The following is a 23,669-nucleotide window of genomic DNA, read 5'->3' on the forward strand; positions in this document are numbered from 1 at the left end:
GTGTGTAAAACAAAATTAACTTGTTTTGGGAGCTAAACATTGCAAAGATTTTAAGATTTTACCACATGAGAAAATTTCTGAGAAAAACGATTATCTCGATATACGTTGTTTTAGAGAAAGTAAGAAAAAAATGAATTGGCTAGATGATCCTGATCTAGCTTCTGCAGAGGAAAATACACCTATGCACAAGACATACAAGCCAATTCATGCTTCAATATCGAAAATACAGCAAGAAAGTCAAGGAGCACTTTATGATACTTCAGATTTTCTCGCGGATACAAGGAATTTTAGCATTGATAAGCCAGGATCGGAGTCATCTGATCCTATACTCGCTATTCAAAATCCAGGATTATACGCAATGCGAAACAGAGCAAGTAAAAATACGAAACCAATTTTATATTCACCATTGACATCAACTAAAAAGGCTCAATCTCGTCTACAAACATCCCTTGGCAAACGGCTATTATCATCATTAAGAAATTCTGGTAAAGTTCCGCATGAAATGTATAATCAAGAATTAAAACCGGAAGAACTATCAATTGACTTTGATGAAGAACCAATAGCATACTTCTCAAAGCACAAAGATGGTCATGGACTTCGTTTTATCTACTTAATTTACGCTCAAAATCCTTCTGATCCAGATTTTTCACCATATAACTTAAGGAAAGTCACATCCGCTGAAATCGGTAATGATTACTTCATGATGTCAGCTACAGGTGTTACTCACGTAGATCCTTCAGGTTTTACAGAATCAATTTCATTAGATCAATGGGCACGAGAAGAATCAATTTTTCAAAGTGTCAGGAGGCTAAAAATCTTCCAGAAATACTGTTATTGGTATCCATTTACAATTTGGAAGAAATTCGTTTTACGACGAAGATATGAAGAATTACAACAAATAACATATGTCAAACCAATCTTCAAGAACCCAGAATTCTTCATTAACGAGCTACAATTCTATATTTCAACGTCATTAGTCGATAAAATGATTTTTGAAAATTTATTTGCATTTGAAACCCAAAAAATGTACACTTTACCAGATTTCCAAGCCAAAAGCAAAGATCTCAAGGACAATTTGAAGGCCCAATACTTTAAATACATCGAAGGCATAAATCACAAAATTTCGAAAGATATTTATTCGAAATTATCAGATAAACAGCTTATAGAAGTTGCAGACAAAGATTTCTGGAAAGGCAGAAAGAACCCACCAAACATTACACAGCTTGCAAACCTCGAAAAGAAGAAATCTGAACTAAGAAAAGAAAAAACTGACAATGTCAACAAAGAAATCAAAGCAATAGGGAATATGATCAGATCTGTTGATTACATGATCCTTGAAAATCTTGTTACAGCTACAATTGATGCTTTTGAAAACGCAGATTCTGTATTTTCGACTGATATGTCTAGTGTTTTCAAAGTTGAAGTTGTTTTTACTGATAAAGGACAAATCGAATTAACTCCATCGCTTGGAGAGATAGAAAAAGCAATTGCCGCAGAAGTACAAATCAGTATGAAGTTAGTTAACTCACTACCACGTATTTTACATGAAACTTCCCTTTGTCCTTTCATAAGAGACGCTGGTTTAGACATTGAAAATTTGTATAGATATGGTCCGAATTTTTTGATGTTGATTCATTCAAGGAAAGAACATATTGAAGCTGAGAAACACATACTAGATATAATAAGGAAATCATATAACGAAGCTGTAGAATCAACAAGATCGTTCGCTGAATACTACAATATCTTCAAACTAGGTCAAGATTGGAATGCAATGGAATTTTTGTTTACAAGAAAAGGTGACGAATTTAAAGGTGTCATAAGTGAAGTGAGAGAAGGAGTTAAAGAAGATGATTTCCTTATTAATAGTGGTGATGAACCTGTTGTTGATTTTGAAGAAATAGATAGAGCTCTTAAAGGTTTCGTAAGGGATCAAGAAGCCGTTACAAATATCAGACAAAGAACTTCAAAAGGAGCTTTGTTTATTGATTCTTCCAATTTCAGATCGATTTTGTTGCCAATTCCTAAGAAAGGAATTGATGATATAAAGGATTTGATAACTAAACTCGTTAAAATGAAGATTGCTCTTACAGAAAACGTTCTTAATAATTATTCAATTGCTTTGAACGCTGAACCAAAGAGTTTAGAATCATATATAAGTTTATGCGAACTTGTAAAAAGAACAGAACAAATTAAACCAGCAATTAATGAAGAAATTGACTTCGTAAACAAAGGAATTGCATTGTTATCTAAATATAAGATCAATACTATACAAGTAAATCCTCTTGATAAACTCATGAACGCGTTCTCTGAAGCTGAACAAGTTGCAATTGCAAACAAAACTAAGTTTAGAGATGAATACTCAGTTATTTTGCAGAAAAAAGTCGAAGACATGGAAAAAGTTTTATCAAAATTGTATTCGGAAGTTACATCAATACCTTCTACACTCGATGAAGTATCTAAAGGTATTAAGATGTACTCGGAACGCGCTAAAGAACAGAAAGAAAAGATTTCTGCTTTGCAAGATGAAATTAATAAATTAGTTTCAATGCAACAAATAACAGGAATCGAATTCAATGATTTTTCTTTCTACCAAAACATCATCAAGATCGTCGACCAGATGCTATTGATGTTCAGCGCTATCCAGGATTGGGTCAGACTCACAGATTTCACAACGAATTCTCCATTTTCAGAAATCGATGTCGAAAACTTCCTTCAAACATTCAATCACATTACATCAATTATAGAAGCATTGAATGTTGGTGGATTAAAGACACCTGTTTTCGATGAATTGAAGAAGACAACGGATTCGTTCAAGCTTGTTTTAACAAATCTCCAGAATTTATCAAATGCCCCTATGCATCAAAGACATTGGGAATCTTTGTATGCGGAATGCAATTGCCAAGAAAAGTATTCACAAGATGTAACAATCAAGCAATTGATGCAATACGGAATACTTTCAAACGATGGCGTTGTTGCTCAAGTAACATCATTCGCACACGCAGAAGCTGAAGTAGAATTAGAATTCGTAAATGTTCATGAGCATTGGCATAATGTTAAATTGCAATTGCAAGAAACAATGGTTTTAACAGAAGACACATTAAATATCGCTCCTATTGATCCAATCATTACAAATATTGCTGATTCTTTGATTGTTTTAGAGAAAATACAAGCAAATCCTTATTCTGGAAACATAAGAAATCAATGTTCCGATTTGATACAGAACTTAAATTCATGTCATCAAATATTGGAATCATGGTTCTTGTTCCAAAGAAACTTCAATTGCGTTGCAACAATTTTCAAATCAGATGAAGCAAGAAAAATGTTGCCAAAATTGACAGAAAAATATGTTGATGTTCAAAACGAATGGCATAAGATTGCAAGGCATGTAATGAATGATACAAGATTATTCTCTGTTTGTTCATATCCTGATTTGTATACTGTTATTCGTAAGATGGATAAAGTTCTTGAAGAAATCATTAGTTCAAGTTCTCCTCTCATTGACAAGAAGCGACAATTATGTCCAAGACTCAATTTCCTATCAGATCTCGAGATTCTTAAGCTCATTACCACTAAATCATTCGAGTCATTCACACATATTGTCGTGAAGATGTTGATGGGAGTTGTTAAATTCGATACTCATGAAAATGAACAAGAATATACGGAATCATTCCAAAGAATGAAGATTTATGGATTGATTGGCCAACATAATGATACTTGCGCTTTCTTGCATCAAGTAGGATACACTTCTGATATCGAAACATTAGTAAATGATATAATAGAAGCAATGCAAGCAGCAATGAGAGAACATATCAGTGTTTCATTGGTATTATTCCCAACAATGCCTTTTGCTGAATGGGTTCAACAAACATCAACTTATACAGCAATTATTTGTTTGAATATTATAATAACAAGAGAAGTTTTGGAGTGTTTCAAGACTTTGGAATCACATCCGAAAGCATTCTTAGATTTCGAACAATTAATTACTCGAAGAATCAATGATGCAATCGGATTAAGATCTTTGAATATTCCTGAAAAAGATCGTCCTAAAGTTGCTTCAATTATAATTTTCTTGATATCTATAAGAGATAGATTCAGAGAATTATATCAGCCAAGATGGAATTACCAACAAGAATTGGCAATGAACAACATCTTGAACTACAGTTTCGCTGGTTCTACAAATGATGTAATTGTAGAACACGGAACATCGAAATGGAATTTCGGATATGAATATTGGGGCTCTGTTCCAAGATTGATATTCACTCCTGAAATAGAAAGTGTTTATCAAGATGTTGCTGCAAGCGGTTCATTGTTTGGTCCTACGTTGATAAGCGGTCCATCACATTCAGGAAAGATTTTGATTGCAAGAACATTGGCTTCAATGTTTGGTTCTCCTGCTTTTGTGTTCAATTCTTTCCCAGAAATCAATGCAGCTTCATTAAAGAGAATTGTCATTGGCACTTCAACAATTGGAGCATGGACAATCATCGCTGGTTTAGAGAGAATGACACCTTCGAGATTGAGTTATTTATTTGATTGTTCGTGGCAGATAAATTCATTAAATAACACAGGAAAAATCAATATTGAAGGAATACAAGTTCCTTACTCCAAACAATCGAGAATTTTGTTCACAACAAGTGCTAAAACAGAGAAGATTCCAACACAAATAAGATCATTTGCAAGAACAGTTGCAATGAGGGTTCCTGATCTCGAAATCTTTGCTCAAATCAAACTTTTAACAACAGGTTTCCATGATTATGGAGAATTAGCTCCAAAACTTGTTGCCTTCTTGAAATCAATCAAACCATTATTCAGTTTCAAGACACCTCTTCCTGAAATGAACGCCATCATCGAGAACGCAGCAAACTTCAGAAGAACAGGTTCAGAAGATGCGATGTTGGCAAGTGCTTGTTATGATTTCTTCGAATCTCAATGCGACCACAATGTTTTGACTCATTTAGTTTATGCTGCATTCAGATTAGGCGATTCATTCGAAGAACTCATAGAAAAGGTTGAATACGCAAGATACAATGAAGATAGAGAAGCATTCAGAGCATTGATCATCAAGGAATGCTCAAGATTAAATGTGAAAATTCCAACACAATTCTTCGTAAACAACGTTGTAACTGTTAAAGAACTATTAATGAACAGAATGTGTGTCATCATTGTTGGTCCTCCACATACAGGAAAGTCATTGATCACAAAAGTCCTCGAAAATGTCATGAAACAACCGGAATTCAAGAAATCTTTTCCAAAGTTGAAACCGTTCAAGGTCATAAATTGCTACATGAACTCAGATCTTCCAAGAAATATCTATGGCGAGACAGTTGATGGCATTTATAGACACGGCCAAATTATTTCTATTGTCAATGAAAAAATTGACAGTAGAAAAGATTACAACGTTTTGTTGAAGTTCGATGGACCAATCACGAAAGAGTTTGATTCATTTATTACTTCATTCTTAGGTACACCTGATTTGAGCTCATTTGGATTAGGATCAATTGATACTTACCACAAAGATTCGGGATTACCAGGTATTTTGATTGAAACAACAGATATTTCTCATGCTTCTCCATCATTAATTGCAAGATCTGCAATTGTTATGTCATGCGAAGAAGTAGAGAAACAATGTGTGATGTTAAACCCAATGTTTACTTTAAGTCACGCTGCTTCTTTCGCAAGAGATTTGACGAGCGATTCCATTGCAAGTATTTTTGAAATCTTTAAACAAGTTGCTCCTTCTGTTGTTAATAAGATCTATAATACTCCAAATCCTATATGTTACGCAAAAGAACCACAGTATACAAATGATAATTCGCGTTATATCAGTGAAGTTTTACCATACCAAGCTTCAGTTTATGCCTTGAATACATTCATGAAGAACAAAGAAATGTTGTCAACTCAACAAGGAATTTTAACTGTAATTGTTTTCACAATTATGCATGTTTTCTCTGGAATTTTGAATGAAAAAGAACAATCAAAATTCGAAAAATGGATAAGAGAAAAGTACGACATCAAGATCGATGAATGGCCTGAATACATGCCAAGTGATTTCCTCGAAGCATTCCCAACACCAACATTGAATTCTGTTTGCATCGAGTTCAATAAATTGAGACCTTTAGATGCTTCGATTTGTTCGAAACAAGGCGGTCATGTTATTCCTCCTGCTTATTTACCAATCATTAATCATGTGACACAAATAATGTACACTAACTTGAACTTGTTATTGTATTCTCCTGATCAAACACGTCTTGATTTGTTCCTTGCGATTTTGTACCAAGAAAATCCTGACATGAAACCACTTTCCATTCATTCTTCCAACGATTTGTCAGCGGCAAACATCGCGAGATTCATCGAGAAAATGACGAATTACTCAGACAAAAACACAGATTGGGACTGCAACTATGTTTTGGTAGTTGAAAACATCACGGAAACACATATAATCATGATGGAATTCTTAAGAATGATCATTGAAGAATCAAAAGTCAGATTGTCATCTCCATACGATCCGAAATTCATTGAATTCATTAAATTGCCACCAATAAGAATCATTGTAACAACAAATGATATCTCAACATTACCAGGACGATTCCTTTCACACTTCCTTCCAATAAGACTTGATGAATTAAACGCAAGTTCATCAAGAGTTGTTGGCAAGAAATATTTGCAAAGTTCTGGTTTATCGGCACTCAAATGCGAATGGATTTCGAAGTTTATTGTCGATGTATTCGAACAACTTGATGAAGACAACATTTCCAGGTTCGCATCTAATTGTGCGATGAAGATAAACCAATATGCTGATAAAGCAAACACAATTCTTTGTACAAAGATGATTATAGCTCTTCTTTATTACTACACTTTGCATAAATACGATGTCAACTATTACAAAGACGTTGTTATGCAAATTGCTGATGAAACACTTCCAACACCTTTCGAAAAGAAAGTTGTACAAGAATTCCTTGATTACAGTTCTCTTTGCAATGTAGGTATCGATAAGGATGGTAATATTGAACTTATAGAATGTTCTTATGAACAATACTATAAGAACATTGCCGAAATGTACAATAAAGCGAAAGAAAAACATGAAGACATCATTAATTTCGATTTCAGTCCTTTGTCAATGAGAAGTTTCGCTTGTTTGTCATTTGCAATCAAAGATTCCGGAAAGAATATTATTTTCATTGGCCATGATATCACTAAGAAACTTGCTTACACGAAGTTTTACGCTTACGCAAATGATTACAATTTTGTTCATATGAGTAGAAAATTCACAAGACGCGAATTCTTCGAAAAACTCAATGAAGCATTTGTTAACGCAATGGATGATAAGAAGACAATGTTCTTTGTTGAACCAGAATCAGTTGAAATCGCTGAAGAATTCTTGAAGATGTGTACAAATGTTTGTTTCACACAATTCTTTAATTGTGATGAAAAATGCAATTGTTCGATTTTGAAAGAAAAAATGGCCAAGAAATTTGGAGACAAGAAATCTTTCAAAGAATATTACGAGTGTGTTGATAAATTACTCTCCAGTTCTTTGTCATTCGTTGTAAGTACTCATGAACCTATTTCTTTAACAGCAGGTTGTTATTTCTTTGCTCCTGTTTATCCAACAGAAAACGACATCAAATATTTGTACACAAGGTACGCAAGAGAATCAGAGTACGAATCATTCTTTGTAGACACAGTTCCTGATGCTTGGAAGTACGTCTACAACCTTTGTTTCCATGCACATCCTGATGGATTACCTTCTGAGTTCATTTCCAAGTTTATCCACATTTTCTTCAACATTTCGAAACAAAGAAACAAAGAGCTCGATAAACACTTTGAAAAGTGTACAATTGCAGCTCAATGCTTCCTCGAAATGGACCATGAAATGAAGAATATCCAGCTCAAACTAAATCTCCTTAATCCAAATTTGAACGCTGTAAGAGTTGACTCAGAAACATTGTCAAGATCTTACAATGTAAGGAAAGAATCAATTGAATCGAGAAGAGAAGTTTTGAACCATGATTTGAGTATCAAAAAGGAAGAACTCGAGAAACTCGAATCAATTGTTTCAAAACAAACAGAAAAATACAAATCTTTGGAACCATTAATTAACGAAAACAGACAACAAGTTGAATCTTTAACAAGCAATGATATAAAGACTATATTAATTGCTACAGAAGATCCTTCTCCTTTCGTTAGATCACTATTGGAATGTCTATGTATCTTCATGAACAAAGAACCTGATTTCGATAAAAATGGTGTTCAATTGTTACACGATGAAAAATTTGTCGAAACAATTTTGAACAACGTGAAACCATTTGTTTTAGGACCGTACGAACAAGGCCAACTCAAGAGGTTCTTGAGCAGAGAAGAGTTCAAGAAGATCAACTGGGATTTGATACCTCCTGGCTTGAAATACATTTTCGATTACATTGTAAATATCGAAGCAATAACTGCTGTTAGAGAAGAATTGAATTTGAACGCGACAAAACTCGAAACATTAACTGATGAATACAACAAATTGGAAGAGACAACGAACAATGAACTCAAGACATTCGAATCTGTTGAAATTGGACTCGCAAAGGATGAAATCGCTCTCAAAGAATTGACTCAACAACTCGAGAAATATGAAGCAGAACATAAACAACTTTCTGAGAGATTGGCGGTTTTGTCAAAATTGGCAGATTCACATGAATTACTTCGTAACTCCTGGGAGAATGATTTGAACAACATGCTGATGTTGAAACGTGAAATCATCGTTAGTGACTTGTTGTTTGCTTATTCGACTACTTATTTATTGTCAATTCACGAACGCGAAAGAAAACAAAAATTCGAAGAAGGAAAAGACATTGTTAAACCAATATTAGAAGTAAAAGAAGACTATAATGAGTTCATGAGCAACTTCATGTTCAAACAGTTCCCTGATCACTCTGTAAACAGAATCGATTGCATCTCAGGAAACACAATAACAATTGCCATAACAATTGCAATGCATTTAATGTACACTGTTTTAGTTGTTGATAAAAATGGCTTTGCTTTGAAGGCTTTTGAAAGTGTTCCTGGAACAAAGATTGTTTCACAGAGTATCTCTAATATAGACAATGCTATTAAAGATGCTATGGAACAAGGAACAGTTTTGGTCATCACAGATATCCATAAAACAACTCCACTTTTGTTGGATGTTTGCGACCAATTAACACCAAATGGAGGAAACAAAGTTTTCCACAACAACGAAACAATCGAAGTCAAAGAAGGCTTCAAGGTTGTGTTGTATACTGCAGGAGATCTCCATGAAGTACCTGAGAACTTGAACACAAGAATCATAACAATCAGATGCGATACAGACAGATCTCCAATTATCAATGATTACTTCAATTCTGTAATTTTGCAGTTCTTGAAGAAAGATGATCAGAAAGACTACATTGCAGCATTGGCAGTGAAGAGACAGCATAAGATCCAAACAAAGAACTCAATGCAGAAGGCTTTGGATATAATAACAGCTGTCGACGCTGATACTTTCCTTTTAGATGTCAAAAGAATTGATGAATTTTGCGAAAGTAAGAATTCTTATATGATTGGAGCCGCAGAGAACGAATCTATACCTGAAGAAGCTGCTTATTACGAAGAAATTGCTCCATTCAAGGAACACGTTGAACTTCTAGCTACAATATGGTTTATTTTGTCTCAAAGAATCATTTTGTACGCCCCTTACGTTACATTTGATTTAGAATGTTTCGGAACAATTTTATATAATTGTTTGACACATGATGGCATCAGTTCCAAGTGCAATGAGAGTTTATTAAAGAAGTTAAAGTCTTCTTTGATAATATCATGCATTCAAAATGCTTATCTCTCATTGTCATTCTTCTCTGCAACTTTGTTCGCCTTCAGATTGGCTTATTACAGAGATCAAAAGATTGATATCGATAAGCAACAGGTGACAGAAATATTAAATGCATTTTGTTCAAGAGTTGATGATCAATTGGCCTATGATTCAAGATTTATTCCTGATAAAGTTGACATTCCTTTCATTTTGGGATGTGCTGCTCCAGACATTTTACCAAGTATTCTCAAATACATCAAGAATAATACTGTTGAGAACTTTTTGACATTGATTTCACCTTTCCAAGCTGAAACAATGCTTTCCTCGAGTTCCACACAAGCAACATTAGTCATTGCACCTAAAGATGCTGATCCAACACCTTTAATTTATAGCTACGCAATGCAAAGATCACATTTAGATGCTTTATGTGTTGTTTCAATCACTGAATCTAAAGAATCAATTTCCATTGCAGAAAAAGAACTTTCACAAGTTCTTAAGACTGGTTCTTTAGCTATAATTCATTATACAACACCAAGTGAAGAAGCAGCATCAGTTATTGCTGATGTTCATTCGAGAATGAAGTCAGGACAAGCAGATCCAAACTTTAGATTAATTGTTGTTTGTCATTCTCCTGCTTTCTTGCCGGAAAGATTGATTTCGGAAGCCAAGAAGATGAGTTACGAACCAGAGATGTTCTGCAGATTGTTTGCACAGCAATTGTTCACAAGACACTCATCAGCAATCCAAGTTTCAACGAATACTGTTCAAATCAAGAAACTTTCTTTCTCAATTTTGTTGCAAATCATTTTGGCAAACTCCAGATCATTCTTCAGACATGGTGGTTTCATTAACCAACTCACAATGAATGTTGCCTCTTTTGCTGATATCGTCAGACAAGTTCCTTTGATTGTTGCGGCCTCTCCAAGTGATGTACAATGCGAAAACTTGTACCAGCAAATCATGAGATTGGTTTTCCCAGGAATTTCTGATCCATTCGACAGAAGATTGATTGATGCAATGTGCCGTTCTATAATAAGTCCGGAAGTCCTAAACGAAGGATTCAGCATCACAGGAGATCCCAAATCAGCATGGACAGTTCCAGGAGACATTCCTATTTCATCAATCGCTCAACAATTAGTTTCTTTGCCTTTGATTCCTGAACCAAAAGCTGTAGGCATGTCTAAATCAGCAGCAAGAATCAGAGATTTAGTTGTTGCTCAGACACTGATGTATGAATTTGGAAACCAACTCATCCAAATACAAACACACGAAGATATGCAGAAAACACTGCAAGAAAACCTCGAAAAAGTTCCTCGGTGTTTGTCATCAATTGATCCAAAGAAATTCTCAAGTGCAAAAGGTCTGTTTTTGCTTCACGAAGTTGAGAAATTCAACGAAGTTGTTTCTTTAGTTTCAAGTACAATTGAAAACACAATAAGAGGTGTTAAAGAATCAATTCCTTTATTGATGAACAAAGTTCCTGAAGAATGGAAGAGTTTGTCGAAGATTTATTCCTTCAACAAACCATCAACATTCATCAATCATCTTAAAGATATCCACGCACAATACTCCAGATGGTTGCAAGAATCGATTTCTCCTGTTGTTGATGCTTCTTGTATTTTCGACTTAAATGCATTTTTGAATTCGCATTTGGTTGAAGTTTCTTTGCAAAAGAAGAAAGAAGTCAATCATCTCGAGTACAAATTCTCAATAGCCAAAGAGAAAGAAGAGTTAGAAGATGGAGATCTCTTATTATGTGGTATCTATTTGGCATTTGGTGATGTTGATGAGGATGGATCAATTGTTTTACCAAAAGAAGATGAAATTCTAAATGTTCCATTCAAGAAACTTCCAGGAATCATCTGCAAACCAATCGAAATCGCGGAAGAACCAGAAGATGAAGAGCAGATGATGAGATCTCAAGTTCTACAATCTCAAGGACCTCCAACATTGACATTCCCTCTCATTTCTCAGGCAACAACTGTTGAAGGCGTTTCAGAAGCAGAATGGGGAATTGATTTAACTGTCACAGGTGATGAATACGAATATATTCGGGCAGGCACAGCTTTCTATGCTAATGTTCAAGAACAATTTATTTAAGCTATTTTTAATTATTTGTATTTTATTTTTTATTTTGTATGTAAAAGTTAATATTTTATTTAACTGTATACTGTAGTTTGATAGTAAACTTCAGAAGATTTTTCGCAAAATTTATAGTTTTGTTTTTTCTTCTTCCAAATTCATCTTAAACAGATGCAAAACTTTAACTATCAACGCAATGGAATGACATACAACATGTTTGATTATTTATATATCAAACTTATCCAATACACAATCTAAACCTCGTTCATTACGCTTCTACGTATTGGAAAATGCATAAAATTATATAGATCGGCAATACTATAACTATGGTAAAACGATTTCTGCTAATTAGCCTTTCAGATACAAAAAAAATCTTTATTTTACGATTGAACTAGTATCATTCTGGTTAATTCTCCAATTATGTTACAGATGTATTCTTAATTATTCACTATTTTATAGAATTTTACATCCGAGATCAATTTCAATATTAAAGCGTATCAATTCGGCTATATACTTATTCATATCCTGCTATATTTACTCTTGTGTTTGAATAAACATAATTTTTATTTTACATCATCCTATAACCAATAAAATTTATGATTTTAACGATTTTTATTAATGAATATTTAGTAATTAGGATATGGTTATATTGATTACTATGATACGCCTTAACTTTGGGTTCATATAAAAAGAATTCCTGAAGTATTTTGGAATTCTCATAGCTATTTATCAATTTAAGAGAGAAAAAGTTTCATTTGGAATATAACGAACTTTTAAAAGAATTACAACAATAATTTCAAATAATTTCATATGAATAGGATCCTTTGGTAAGGAACCTTTGGCCAAATAAATTATAAGAAAACAATTAGTAGTTAATCTGACTTGATGTGTTCAGAAATGGCTTCATATCCATACTTTGCTGGAGAAGGGGAAAAGTAGCGATATATTTTTTTGAATATATTTAGAATAGATTCTTGATTGCATTTCTCATGATATAAATATTGCTTTTTATGTATTAATTCTTTTCCTTTATCTGTTTGGTATTCTAATGCAACATCCAAGAATTGCAATGTTGCCATATTTTCAGTAGTCAATTCGTAAAAAAATCTATCGCCTTTGTGAAAAATAACTGAGTTATCCAAATATCTTTGTACAATAGGAAAGCTTTTTCTTATATAACTATTCGGATCAATGCTGGTACTTTCTAAAATTTTGCAGAAAATTCTATTGAAGTGAATATATTGATTATGATTTTGTATCCCATGAAGAATATCAAGGATATCACTGTAACTTTTGACATTATCAACTTTCAATAGAACAATTATTTCGCCGTAGTGATCTTTAATATTTTTGAAATATGGACGATCAATTATCATTGCATTTGTACTTGCATTAACATCGATGTTAACAGCAAAACTTAGTTCTTCTGGCATGATTAGTGTATATCCTGGGAAGAAAGAATCTATTCTTTGCTCTTTGAGATATTTCAAATAAAGTTGGTTAACATGCGGGTTAATTAATCTGATATTTGGTTGAGGAAATTGAATTACATCATTTGATTGAGTATTACTTGCCTCTTCCATTGATTAAAATTTTTGGAAAAGTGACACTTATTTTTCTGAGCATATTAATAACATAAAGTCTGTCTTTGATTGAAAAAGAAACAAATTTTTTGTAATTACAACATTTTGAATTGACAAGATATTCTCTGACACTTTTTTTTAAAAAAGCTATAGTATATTAAAATCATATTTAACAGGTCCTTACCTATTCTGAGACTAGAGCTTCGTATCTTCTCGTTGTTATGACCGGATTCCTTTCTTGTAGCCCTAGATCAGGTCGACATTTGAGAAATCCGATCCTGAGGATTGTAAGATAGGTTCTGGTCTGTGCTAAGGCCAGAACCTGTTATTTTATGTCTTTCAGGGCCGAGTTTTGACGAGAACGTCCATCAAATAGACATTCGTCTCAAAACTCGGCCCTGAGGATTGTATTTCAGGTGTTGGCCTTTTCTGAGGCCAGAGCTTCGTATTTAATACTTTTCAGGGTCAAATTCCGCTGAAAAGTGTCTGTAATCTGGACGATCTCAGGGAACTTGGCTCTGAAGGATGTTAGCGAAGCCCTGGTCTCAGTGGGGGACAGATCTTGTAATTTGATGTCTTTCAGGGCCGAGCTCAAGCGAAACCGTCTATCATTAGGACGATCATCGCAAAACTCGGCCCTGAGGATTGATCTTGCATGATATGGCTTCAGGAAAGGACAGAGCTTCGTAGGGACGTTCTCTCGGGACTGGATTCCTCTCCGGCCGCCCCGAATCAGGGCGGTCTTTGAGGAAACCGGCCCCGAGGTTGGTTTTCGAAGCTCTGTCCTTTCCTGAGGCCAGAGCTTATGATTTTCATTTAGAACCAAGTTCCTCTTGGATCGATCCTAATGAGGACGACCGTCGAGGAATTTGGTTCTGAGGATATGAATTGTAAGCTCTGGCCTGAGATGAAGGAAATAGTTTTTAAGGGTATGGTTTGATGGGATGAGCCTATGATCAGTAAGCTCGTCCCATCAAAATATTCATTGAAAAATTGAATTAAAAGTTATCGTAATCATTGAAAAATATAAAAAAATAAACATGAATGATATTATATAATAAGAATGGAATAAAATAAAAACAAAATTAAATAAAATTTTCCAAAAAAAAGTTGAAAATTCTCAAACAAATTGAATACATTTTATCAGATAAAGATATTGTAGTCTATTGTAGAATGATTCTAATGCAATTCAATGTTTTGCTATTCAATCTCTATGTAAACAGCTATGTTCGGAGGATCGTAATTTTGGAAAACAAAACGTTAAAATTTTCGGTGAATTTGAAAAGTGACAAAAAATTTGTTCCAATTCAAAATCAAAGATCGAATTTGATGAATAAGAGAAGTATACTGCCAATACTTTTCTTTATTTATCTAGTAGTTCTTGAAACATGCTTTGTATATTGGATTTTATATCCAGAAATATACAATCAACAAAAATTTTTGTTTTATTTTATCTGTTTTTCATTCATTTACTCGATTACTTCATTCCTTTCCACTATGTTTATGAATCCCGGTATCATATCTCAAGCAGAAGCTGAAACATCAACAGATCAAGATGATGAAGAAAAATTGTATTGTCCAGTTTGCCAAATGTATAGACCACCACGCTCCCATCATTGTAAAACATGTGGTGTTTGTGTTGCATTCAAAGATCATCATTGCAAATATCTAAATAATTGCATAGGTGCCAGAAATTACAGATCATTCATGATATTCCTCTTTTCTTCATCTACGAACTTCTTCCTCCTTGCTTTCACTTCCGTTTACATGCTATTAAGCGTCAAAAATACAATTTTATCAATACTTACTTTAATTGTCATTTCGACTTCTTCACTTTTATTTGTTTCGATAGTGAAGCAAATAATTCCACAAATTTCATTCTTATTTCATAATATGACTTGGGTTGAATCAACTAAGCTAAAAATGCAATACTCTCAACTCATAAATAAGAATGTACCATCCAAATACGATACAGGTTCATTATACGAAAATTTGAAACAAAGACTTGGATCAAATCCTTTGTTATGGGTATTTCCGATTCCTAATACTACTAAGATAAGTTCTTTCCCTATTAACCCGAATTACATCCCATGGAATGAATTTGACCTTGGAACAGAAGCATCTAATTCAAATTCAAACAGACGTGCTAGAAACAGATTTTTATATTAGAGAAATAGAATTTCTAACTAGTGTATAGTTGATATTCTTTGTTAATTCTTGTTCTGAATCACCATGAAAAAAAATTTTTTATTATTTGAATTTAATTATATATTTCTTATATTATAATCATCAGCTCTTTTGAGAAACGTTATTGTTTATCTTTAGTAGCTGAATCTTGTTGTTTATTATTAAAAATTTTCCTATCATATTCAAATTAAATCATCTTTTGCCTTTTTACTTAACACCATGTGATTTACATACATGTTAAACGCAGAGAAAAAAATTCTGAAAGATTCCATAATCAGAAGAAATAATAGAGATATAGCCAATGTCATTTTCGGAATAGCACAAAAAGGTAACTCCATAGAGAATATGGTGCAGATCATAGTTAATAATATTTTTCTAATTGAGAAGAAAATTTTCTTCTCTTTGGTCATCGTTTAAGCAACCATATGATTTCAAATGCAATGGAAGTACTAGATATATGAACGATTTAGCTAATATGAAAACAATGAAATCAAGAGTAGAAACTATCCTTATTTTCGTCGAATTTCATTTATCACATGTTAAGGAAGTCAATTTGGAAAATTGTTTTCACTTTAGGAGAATATAATTTTCCATTTGGAAAATTTAAAAAGTGAGACGCGCAGGATTCGAACTTTTTTAAAAAGTTGATTTAAATGAATTTTAGTGTGGAATATAAGGATAATATCATATTTAAAATAAGAATATACTAGTTTAGGTGGTATTAATTTTTTCGATAAATTTGAGAGTATGTACGTTTAGGGCATGAAAAGTGTCAATTCGCTCAGCGAAAGCTGAGCTAGCTTCGTTCTCGAAAGAATAAGGAAGGAGTGAAGGAGAATGATACAGAAGTTGACACATTCATATCATTTCAACAAATTTTGATCAAATTGAAATTCAATAAAATTCAATTCAATTCATATCCTTCAGTCAGTACATTGATATCCTTCTGCATCACAATGATAACTCGGGCATCAATAGTTCTACAACTAACTCAGAAAAAACAAGATTATTACTTCCTGCTTACAGCTTTTAAAAAGTTTCGATGATAAAAATCACTCTACTCTCGTTTATCGACATATGGTGATAGTAGGTAAACATATTCTTATCGATATTAATAAAAATATTTGTACGAAAATCTTATCCAATTAGAGAGTTATTCATAAAGTATATGATAATTATAATTACTTTATCTTTGTTTTATCTTTGAATAAACAATTTAATTTAAATTGCATAATATTTTTTGGTTGAAAGACAGGAAACTTAGTTGAGTTTGTATTATTTTTATCGTTTAATTCATCGTATCAGTGAGTGATCCAGATATTTAAGATATTTAGAAAAAAAATTATTAATTTGATTAACAAATTTTAATCAAAATAGCAAAAATCTATTTGATAGCTGTAAACAAACAATAATTTTTATTTCAAGCAAAATCACTTATTTTCATCTAAACGTATAAAATTGTCAATTTTATGAAAATAAATTGAAAATCTCATGAAATGTAAAGGAGAGTAATATTTTTCAATTTTCTTTTTTTCTTTGTCTCAAATATTTTCTGTTGGGAATTTTCTTGTTATCAAAAAATAATTTTAATATTTGTTTATTTCATTACATACAATAAAATTTTAAAAACTCTATTTCTTCTCAAGAAAATTTTTTCCTTCATATGAAGAAACATTTTGTTCTCCATTTGATACTGAGTCTAAATCTCGATTTTTGAATTTTCTTCTTTCCAAATTTCTTTTTTCCAAATTAGAAGTTTCATTCAAATTTTCAATAGTTTATATATTTTCTCAAACCGTCTCAGATTTTCTCACTTTTTAGGGATTTTCTCTCAAAATATACAAAAATAGTAATATCAATACATGTGTCTAATATACTTTAAAACCATCGTGACAAAATTCAAAAACGAAGAGTTCTTCTCTCCAAATTTTTTTCAAAATCAAAAAAATGAGATAAAAAAATATGTTTGGAAAATTTATTTTTAGCATTTTCGGAATTTTCTCACTTTTCTTCCAAATTGACATCTTTACACATGTTGTTTACATTATGTTATTATATTAGATTATCCAAAATTCTCAAGAATGAAAAATAAAAAATTTAATAAGCTAGATTTATTCAAAAACTTTACATAGATAAAGACGTACATCATTTAATCTAAAATAAAATTTACATTTTACTCATCTTCAGTGATTGTCATCATCGGGATACCGCCCTGAGGCTTTGCCTTGGCTCCTCTCTGCATAAGCAAGTTAGCCGCTGACCTTTGCCTGCTGGATGCAGTGAGCTGACCTCCGCCTCCGCCTCCTTGCGGAACGAGACGCCTTCTCGAACCGTTTATAGAGTTTTCTGTGGAGAGTTTGCCCATTCTAACGTTCTGTAATGAAGAGCTACGTATGCAAAGCTTAGGAAGAGCCGAACCATCATCACCTGGATTTTCAACGTCTTCGAATGGAGATATGATACCATTATCAGAACGCTGAGAACTCTGTGCTGATGCTTCTGAAATTTCTTCAAGAGTAAGACCGTTAAGCGGTGGTAAATTCAAAATTTCCTTCCTTGGTTTAACTGGCTTTTTATGTGGACACCTTGCGGCAACCTTAAGCCACGGGTGTTTTAGAATTTCATCAACTGTTATACGATCGCGAGGATTAACTTGCATCATTTTCGTAATTAATTCTTTGCATTGTGGAGATACGAAAGGTGGGACTGTATAAGCGCCTTTAAGAATCTGTCTAAGCATGATTGATGTATTTGTAATATTCCAGGGATGTTCTCCTGTAACCATAGCATATAAAATAACGCCTAATGACCAAACATCTGATAATCTACCGTCGTACTGGACTCTGCACAAGCATTCTGGCGAACAATAACATGGAGATCCGCAAAAAGTTTTCATCATCTTCTGGTCTGAGATGTAGCCGCAAAGACCAAAATCTGATACCTTAATTAACGGGAATTGATCTATTAAAACATTTTCAGGTTTGAGGTCACGATGAGCAACACCAATTGAATGGCAGTATTGGAGCGCAGAAGCAATCTGTTGAAAAATTAATGCCGATGTCGGTTCATCTAACTTATCGTGATTAACAATATAGTCAAACAATTATCCACCAGGGCAGTAGTCAATAATCATATAAAAGTTTACGTCATCCCAGAAAAAGTCATATAATGCAACAAGGTTTTCATGTCGAAGGAAAGCCATTGCATTAATTTCTCTCTGGAAACGATCTGTGTCACCTTTGTCCGCTAGATTTGTTTTTGGAAAAATTTTACAAGCGTACTGTTGACCGTTTGTTTTGTTTATTACCTTGCAAACAGTACTGAAAGCACCATGACCGAGCTCTTCTTGCATTTCATATGTTTTAATTGTCTTTGGATAAGTAACAGTAGATCCATTCATCGTAACTTTGAAAACAAAAAAGTGTCAAGGTGAATTAAAGAACGTTATTTTATGATTTTAAATTGGTGTGATAACATTTAGAACTGAAATTGTTCCTATACTAATTTTTAAAATAACGTAATTTTTCAAAGCTTTCAATAAAAATTTTCTTAACAATTTTTAGGTCAAACTTTAATATTCACAAGTTGATATAATATTCGAAATGTATAAATAATCAAGTTCGATGTTTCCTCTCAAAACTTGAGTCAATGTAATAATTCAATTTTTGTTTCTTCTTTCGATTACCAAAAAATAAAGATTCATTATTTCAATTCAAATGGAAGATATGCTCTGAATTGTTTGTATGAGACCATTTAAAATTTCTTTACGCTTTTTAAATTATATTTTCTTCTCTTCAATTGGTCGGCAGAAACAATATATACAACTAATAGTAATTATTTTTTAATCGAGTAATCGCTTGATGGGAATCAATTGGCGATTATAGATAAGGATTTCGTTTTGCTAAAATTGTCACTTTTATAGCATATTTGTTTTTGGATGTTTTGCGAAACCAAAAAAAAAAAAAAAACTATGATATACAATGTGTGTGTAAAGAAAATACTTTATTTACTAGTTAAAAAATCATTTGGTATTGATCAAGTTATTTTTTCTGGATAAGATATTATATGGATAATTGGATAGAAAATACAATTATATAATCTTGTACCTGGTTTAATTAAGCTAATTGTCATCAGAAAACTTGTAATTTTTATGAATTTCAGATTTTCTTTTCATTACTGCTTTTTTTAATAGGTCAAGTTCTTATTTACGTTATAAAGTATGATATTTACAAATATCAAGTTATCGTGTTTTTTGAGAAATTATGAGAAACAAACAAAAATGAAAAAGATAGGAATAGCAATGAATAGTGATGTGGGTATAGAAAATGTAAGAGATATGAATGCAAAGCAATCAGTATTTAGGACATTGACCATAGATTTCGAAAAAAAAATGCTGCATATTGAGCGAAAACTATGATTATATTATAAGGCTGTCATTTAAAGCATAATGAAACTATTCCCTTTTCATTTTAATCGAATAAGATAGTAAAGATTTTTGAATTAGCTAGAAACTGATGAGATGTTTTCACAAATCAGATTTTTAATCTCTATAATGCATAATTCACTCAATATCTCAATTTTGATATTGCGAGATATTTTTGCTATCGGTTTTCGCAATTTTGACACAATAGCAAGAGGGTTCTATAAGCATTATTATCAACGTAGAATCTGAATATCATATCAGAAAATGTCGCAAATCTGACATTTACCCGACCAAATAGCAAAAATAATTGAATACTTTTCGCAAAAACTTTAAAAATCGATAAAAATATGAAATATAGATATTAAAGAGACTTTTTATATAATATTAAAAAAAAAAAAAAAAAAAGGGGAGTGGGGCCTCCAGGCACTTCGTGCCCTCTAGCCCCTGAAGATGTTTAGTATACAATGAAGTATAAAATGAGGTTTTTTTTTGGGTGAAGGGGGCTTCCCAGGCACTTCGTGCCTTCTAGCCCTAAAAATTTTTGAAAGTCGTTGTCGTTGACTTTTCGGTAAAAAAAATAGTATAACTATGTCCGGACAAGTAAGGGTCTATCGTCGCTACAGAAAAGTTACGGGCGTTCCAAGAAATATACTTTGAGAGACTCTTTAGAAACTTTAGACGTTTTACATAACCATCCATGCTTTTACTTTACATCCGATAAAAGTGGTTTGGAAACCGTTATGAGATGGTTAGAGGACATACATGACTATGATTTTAGATATGACAAGATAGAATATGAGAGAGGTCCTATAAACCGGAGAAAGTGTCATATAAACATCTGTCAAAAACCGCTTTTTAACTTCACTTAAAATGCCACGTAAGCTACGTAAGAATATACGTAAGAGGAAGAGAGCATTGAAACATCCAATAGTAAAACTGACACCACAACAACAGTTGCAACAACAAATGATGAATGACCCCACTATGTTGCAACAAATGTCAAGCAACCCTATGCTTTTAAACCGAGTTCTTGGTGCACAGAGTGGAGGTTTAAGAGCGGCACTTTTAGCGAAAATGGCAGGCTATGGTGGAGCTGCAGACGGAACAGCCTATAACCCTCAAAGTCAAATGAATTTGAGTTCACTCAAAAATCAAATAACAGATGTCAAAAAGTCAAACATAGACATACAGAAGCAAATAAGTGAAAACGAAAAGAAACTAGAATATGACAGACACACAAAGAAACTAAATGAGTTAAACGTAGAGAAAAAGAAGAAAGAAGAACAACTGAAAGAACTAAGTACAGAGCAATATGCGAAAAAAGTGTCAGAAAAAGCAGCAGAAGTAGCAAAAATGGAACAAGATGTTTTAAATTTGAAAAACCATACTACTCAATATAAAGTACTGAAAGATGAAGAGATAAAACAAAAAGCCCTGAAGACATATATGGATAGCGATGAGTATAAAAAAGAAGTTGAAGCAAATGTAAAGGCAGAAAAACTTTTACAGTTGCAAAATCAAACCGTACAGTATGAAAACTTAGCACAAGAAAGTAAAAATAACGACGCAGCCATGCAAAAGGCAATGAAAAGCGCAGAATATATAAAAGCTAACAATGACTGGTTAGATGCCCAAGCCAACGCTAAAGCAGCCCAGCTTATAGGGTCAATAAGGACAAAAATACAAGCGGATGAAGACAGTTCAAATGAAGCTTTAACGAATGCTGACTTTAAGAACGCCTTCGAAGCTCTTCATAGTAAGGTGAAACTAGTGAACGACTTCTCATCTGGAAAGAAACTGAAGTCTGAAGGTTTCGACAAAGAGTTAAAAGAAGTAGCACAAAATATGACGAAAATAACAGATGCAGCAACGAGACAGGCAGTTCAAAGTGCCTATGACGCCGTTAGAGCAACTGTTGTGAAAAGTCAAGAAAAAGAGTTACAACAGACCAAAACAGACCTAGTAAATGCTTTCTTAAAAACGAAAAGTCAGGTAGGACATTACGCTGCAGATGGAACATATGTGCCAGCTGGTGGAACATATGTGCCAGCTGGTGGAACTTATATACCAGCTGTTGGAATTTATATACCACCAAACCCTCCAAGAGAAGCACCTGCACCAGGACTACCTAAAACATTTACATCGTCACATGGACACAGACACAGGCATGCACCAAAACCAACACAACAACCAACAGTTCAAAATCCAGCACAACAACAACAACAACCAACACAACAACCAACAGTTCAAAACCCTGCACCTGCACCACCTCCACAACCAGCACAGCAACCAACAGTTCAAAACCCTGCACAACAACAACAACCACAAACAGAGCAAGGACATAAAAGAAGTAGAGAACAAGGAAACCAAGAATTCTTAAAAATGCTTAAGGAAGAGTATGGTTACCCAGATAGTATTGACTTTAGTGACAGATATAAAGAAGCTATTGGAAAGTTCAAGGAAGGAAATACTGACCCGAACCTATTTAGCTTTATGGTTCAGCACCAAATGGGATATAATTTCAAACCTGGAAAATACAAGCTCGCTAAGGGATATGATTTAATAGCATATCATCCAAATGACATGAATGAATTTACTCCGAGATATTTGGTGTCAGAGCTAAATGATAATTCAACTCTCTTCATGAAACGCGTAAAAAATAGAGACGGAACGAAAGAAGAAAGGTTTATGAGTCCGGATGACTTAGATAGGGAAATTGTTGAAAACGGTCTCGGAATATATGAAAAGCCAGCAGATGAGGTACAAGAAACTCCACAGGAAGAAATAGTTCAGATACAACCAGACATGGATGAAATAGTTCAGCAACAACAGCTAGAAGAGCCTGAAGGAAACGAACAAGTCCCTCCTTTGGAAACTAACTTCACAGAACTAGATGAAGATTTGGAACAGCCGAAAAATCTTGACCCTCAACAAGAGTATGCGGAGAATATGGAATTTTTCCAAGAGTATAAGAAAAATTCGGCTGACATAGTAGAAGAATATCGAAAAATGTTTGCCGACATACAAAAGACTCCAACACCAGATGAAAATATTCAGCATAGAATGGAAGTACTGAAAGAAAATGTAAGCAAATACAACAACCCTTTTTACTTACGAGCATATAACGTTCAATCTTCGGCTGAACTCGGTGAAAATAAAAGGTTAAATTTCAACAAAACATATAGAAATGAAACATTGTTTAAAGTTCATTCAGAACCTAACCAAGATGGAAACAAACCTACTTTTGTTTCTGCAGACTATGGAACTACAATGAGATGGGGTCATAAAGCTAATCCGGATAGGTGGTTCATAAACTTACAACCACAATTCCAAGAAGTTGTAGACGCAATGGAAGTGAATGGTGAACCAGATATAGCTGGTATTTTCAGCGCGGCTTTAATGCCATTGAAAGATATGAAACATGCAGATATTTTGGACCAGTATGAAATGAACATGGCTGATGGAAATATAACACCTGACGTTCTAGAACATTTATCTCAAAGAACTACACAGAACCATAGAGATGGTATATTTGGTGAAGAGTTTAGAAAGAAAGTTAGGGAGAGAGAAGGAAGAGAACCTA

At 33.4% G+C, this 23,669-nt stretch overlaps 5 protein-coding genes across 5 annotated transcripts, besides 2 other annotated features; 2 read left to right on the forward strand and 3 right to left on the reverse strand.

Moving 5' to 3' along the window:
- Window positions 1-130: 130 nt before the first annotated feature.
- On the forward strand, window positions 131-11,923 carry TVAGG3_0218830 (dynein heavy chain family protein family; the record flags this gene model as incomplete). Its single annotated transcript, XM_001326141.2, has 1 exon — window positions 131-11,911. The coding sequence occupies one exon, from the start codon at window positions 131-133 to the stop codon at window positions 11,909-11,911; it is 11,781 nt and encodes a 3,926-aa protein (XP_001326176.1).
- Window positions 11,924-12,655: 732 nt separating this feature from the next.
- On the reverse strand, window positions 12,656-14,131 carry TVAGG3_0218840 (uncharacterized protein; the record flags this gene model as incomplete). The annotated part of the gene is made up of 1 exon (XM_001326142.1): window positions 12,766-13,476. One exon carries the CDS (start codon window positions 13,474-13,476, stop codon window positions 12,766-12,768), a length of 711 nt encoding a protein of 236 aa, XP_001326177.1.
- A 653-nt stretch (window positions 14,132-14,784) lies between these two features.
- Window positions 14,785-16,014, forward strand: TVAGG3_0218850 (cysteine S-palmitoyltransferase protein; the record flags this gene model as incomplete). Its single annotated transcript, XM_001326143.1, has 1 exon — window positions 14,980-15,645. One exon carries the CDS (start codon window positions 14,980-14,982, stop codon window positions 15,643-15,645), a length of 666 nt encoding a protein of 221 aa, XP_001326178.1.
- Window positions 16,015-17,836: 1,822 nt separating this feature from the next.
- On the reverse strand, window positions 17,837-18,562 carry TVAGG3_0218860 (protein serine/threonine kinase protein; the record flags this gene model as incomplete). Its single annotated transcript, XM_001326144.1, has 1 exon — window positions 17,837-18,562. One exon carries the CDS (start codon window positions 18,560-18,562, stop codon window positions 17,837-17,839), a length of 726 nt encoding a protein of 241 aa, XP_001326179.1.
- A 181-nt stretch (window positions 18,563-18,743) lies between these two features.
- On the reverse strand, window positions 18,744-19,063 carry TVAGG3_0218870 (histone serine kinase protein; the record flags this gene model as incomplete). Its single annotated transcript, XM_001326145.2, has 1 exon — window positions 18,767-19,063. The coding sequence occupies one exon, from the start codon at window positions 19,061-19,063 to the stop codon at window positions 18,767-18,769; it is 297 nt and encodes a 98-aa protein (XP_001326180.1).
- A 1,893-nt stretch (window positions 19,064-20,956) lies between these two features.
- Window positions 20,957-21,536: a mobile genetic element.
- A 1,763-nt stretch (window positions 21,537-23,299) lies between these two features.
- Window positions 23,300-23,669: part of a mobile genetic element that runs on past the window's edge.

Source organism: Trichomonas vaginalis, chromosome IV (assembly GCF_026262505.1).
Source record: "Trichomonas vaginalis G3 chromosome IV, whole genome shotgun sequence".
Classification (NCBI taxonomy): domain Eukaryota; phylum Parabasalia; order Trichomonadida; family Trichomonadidae; genus Trichomonas; species Trichomonas vaginalis.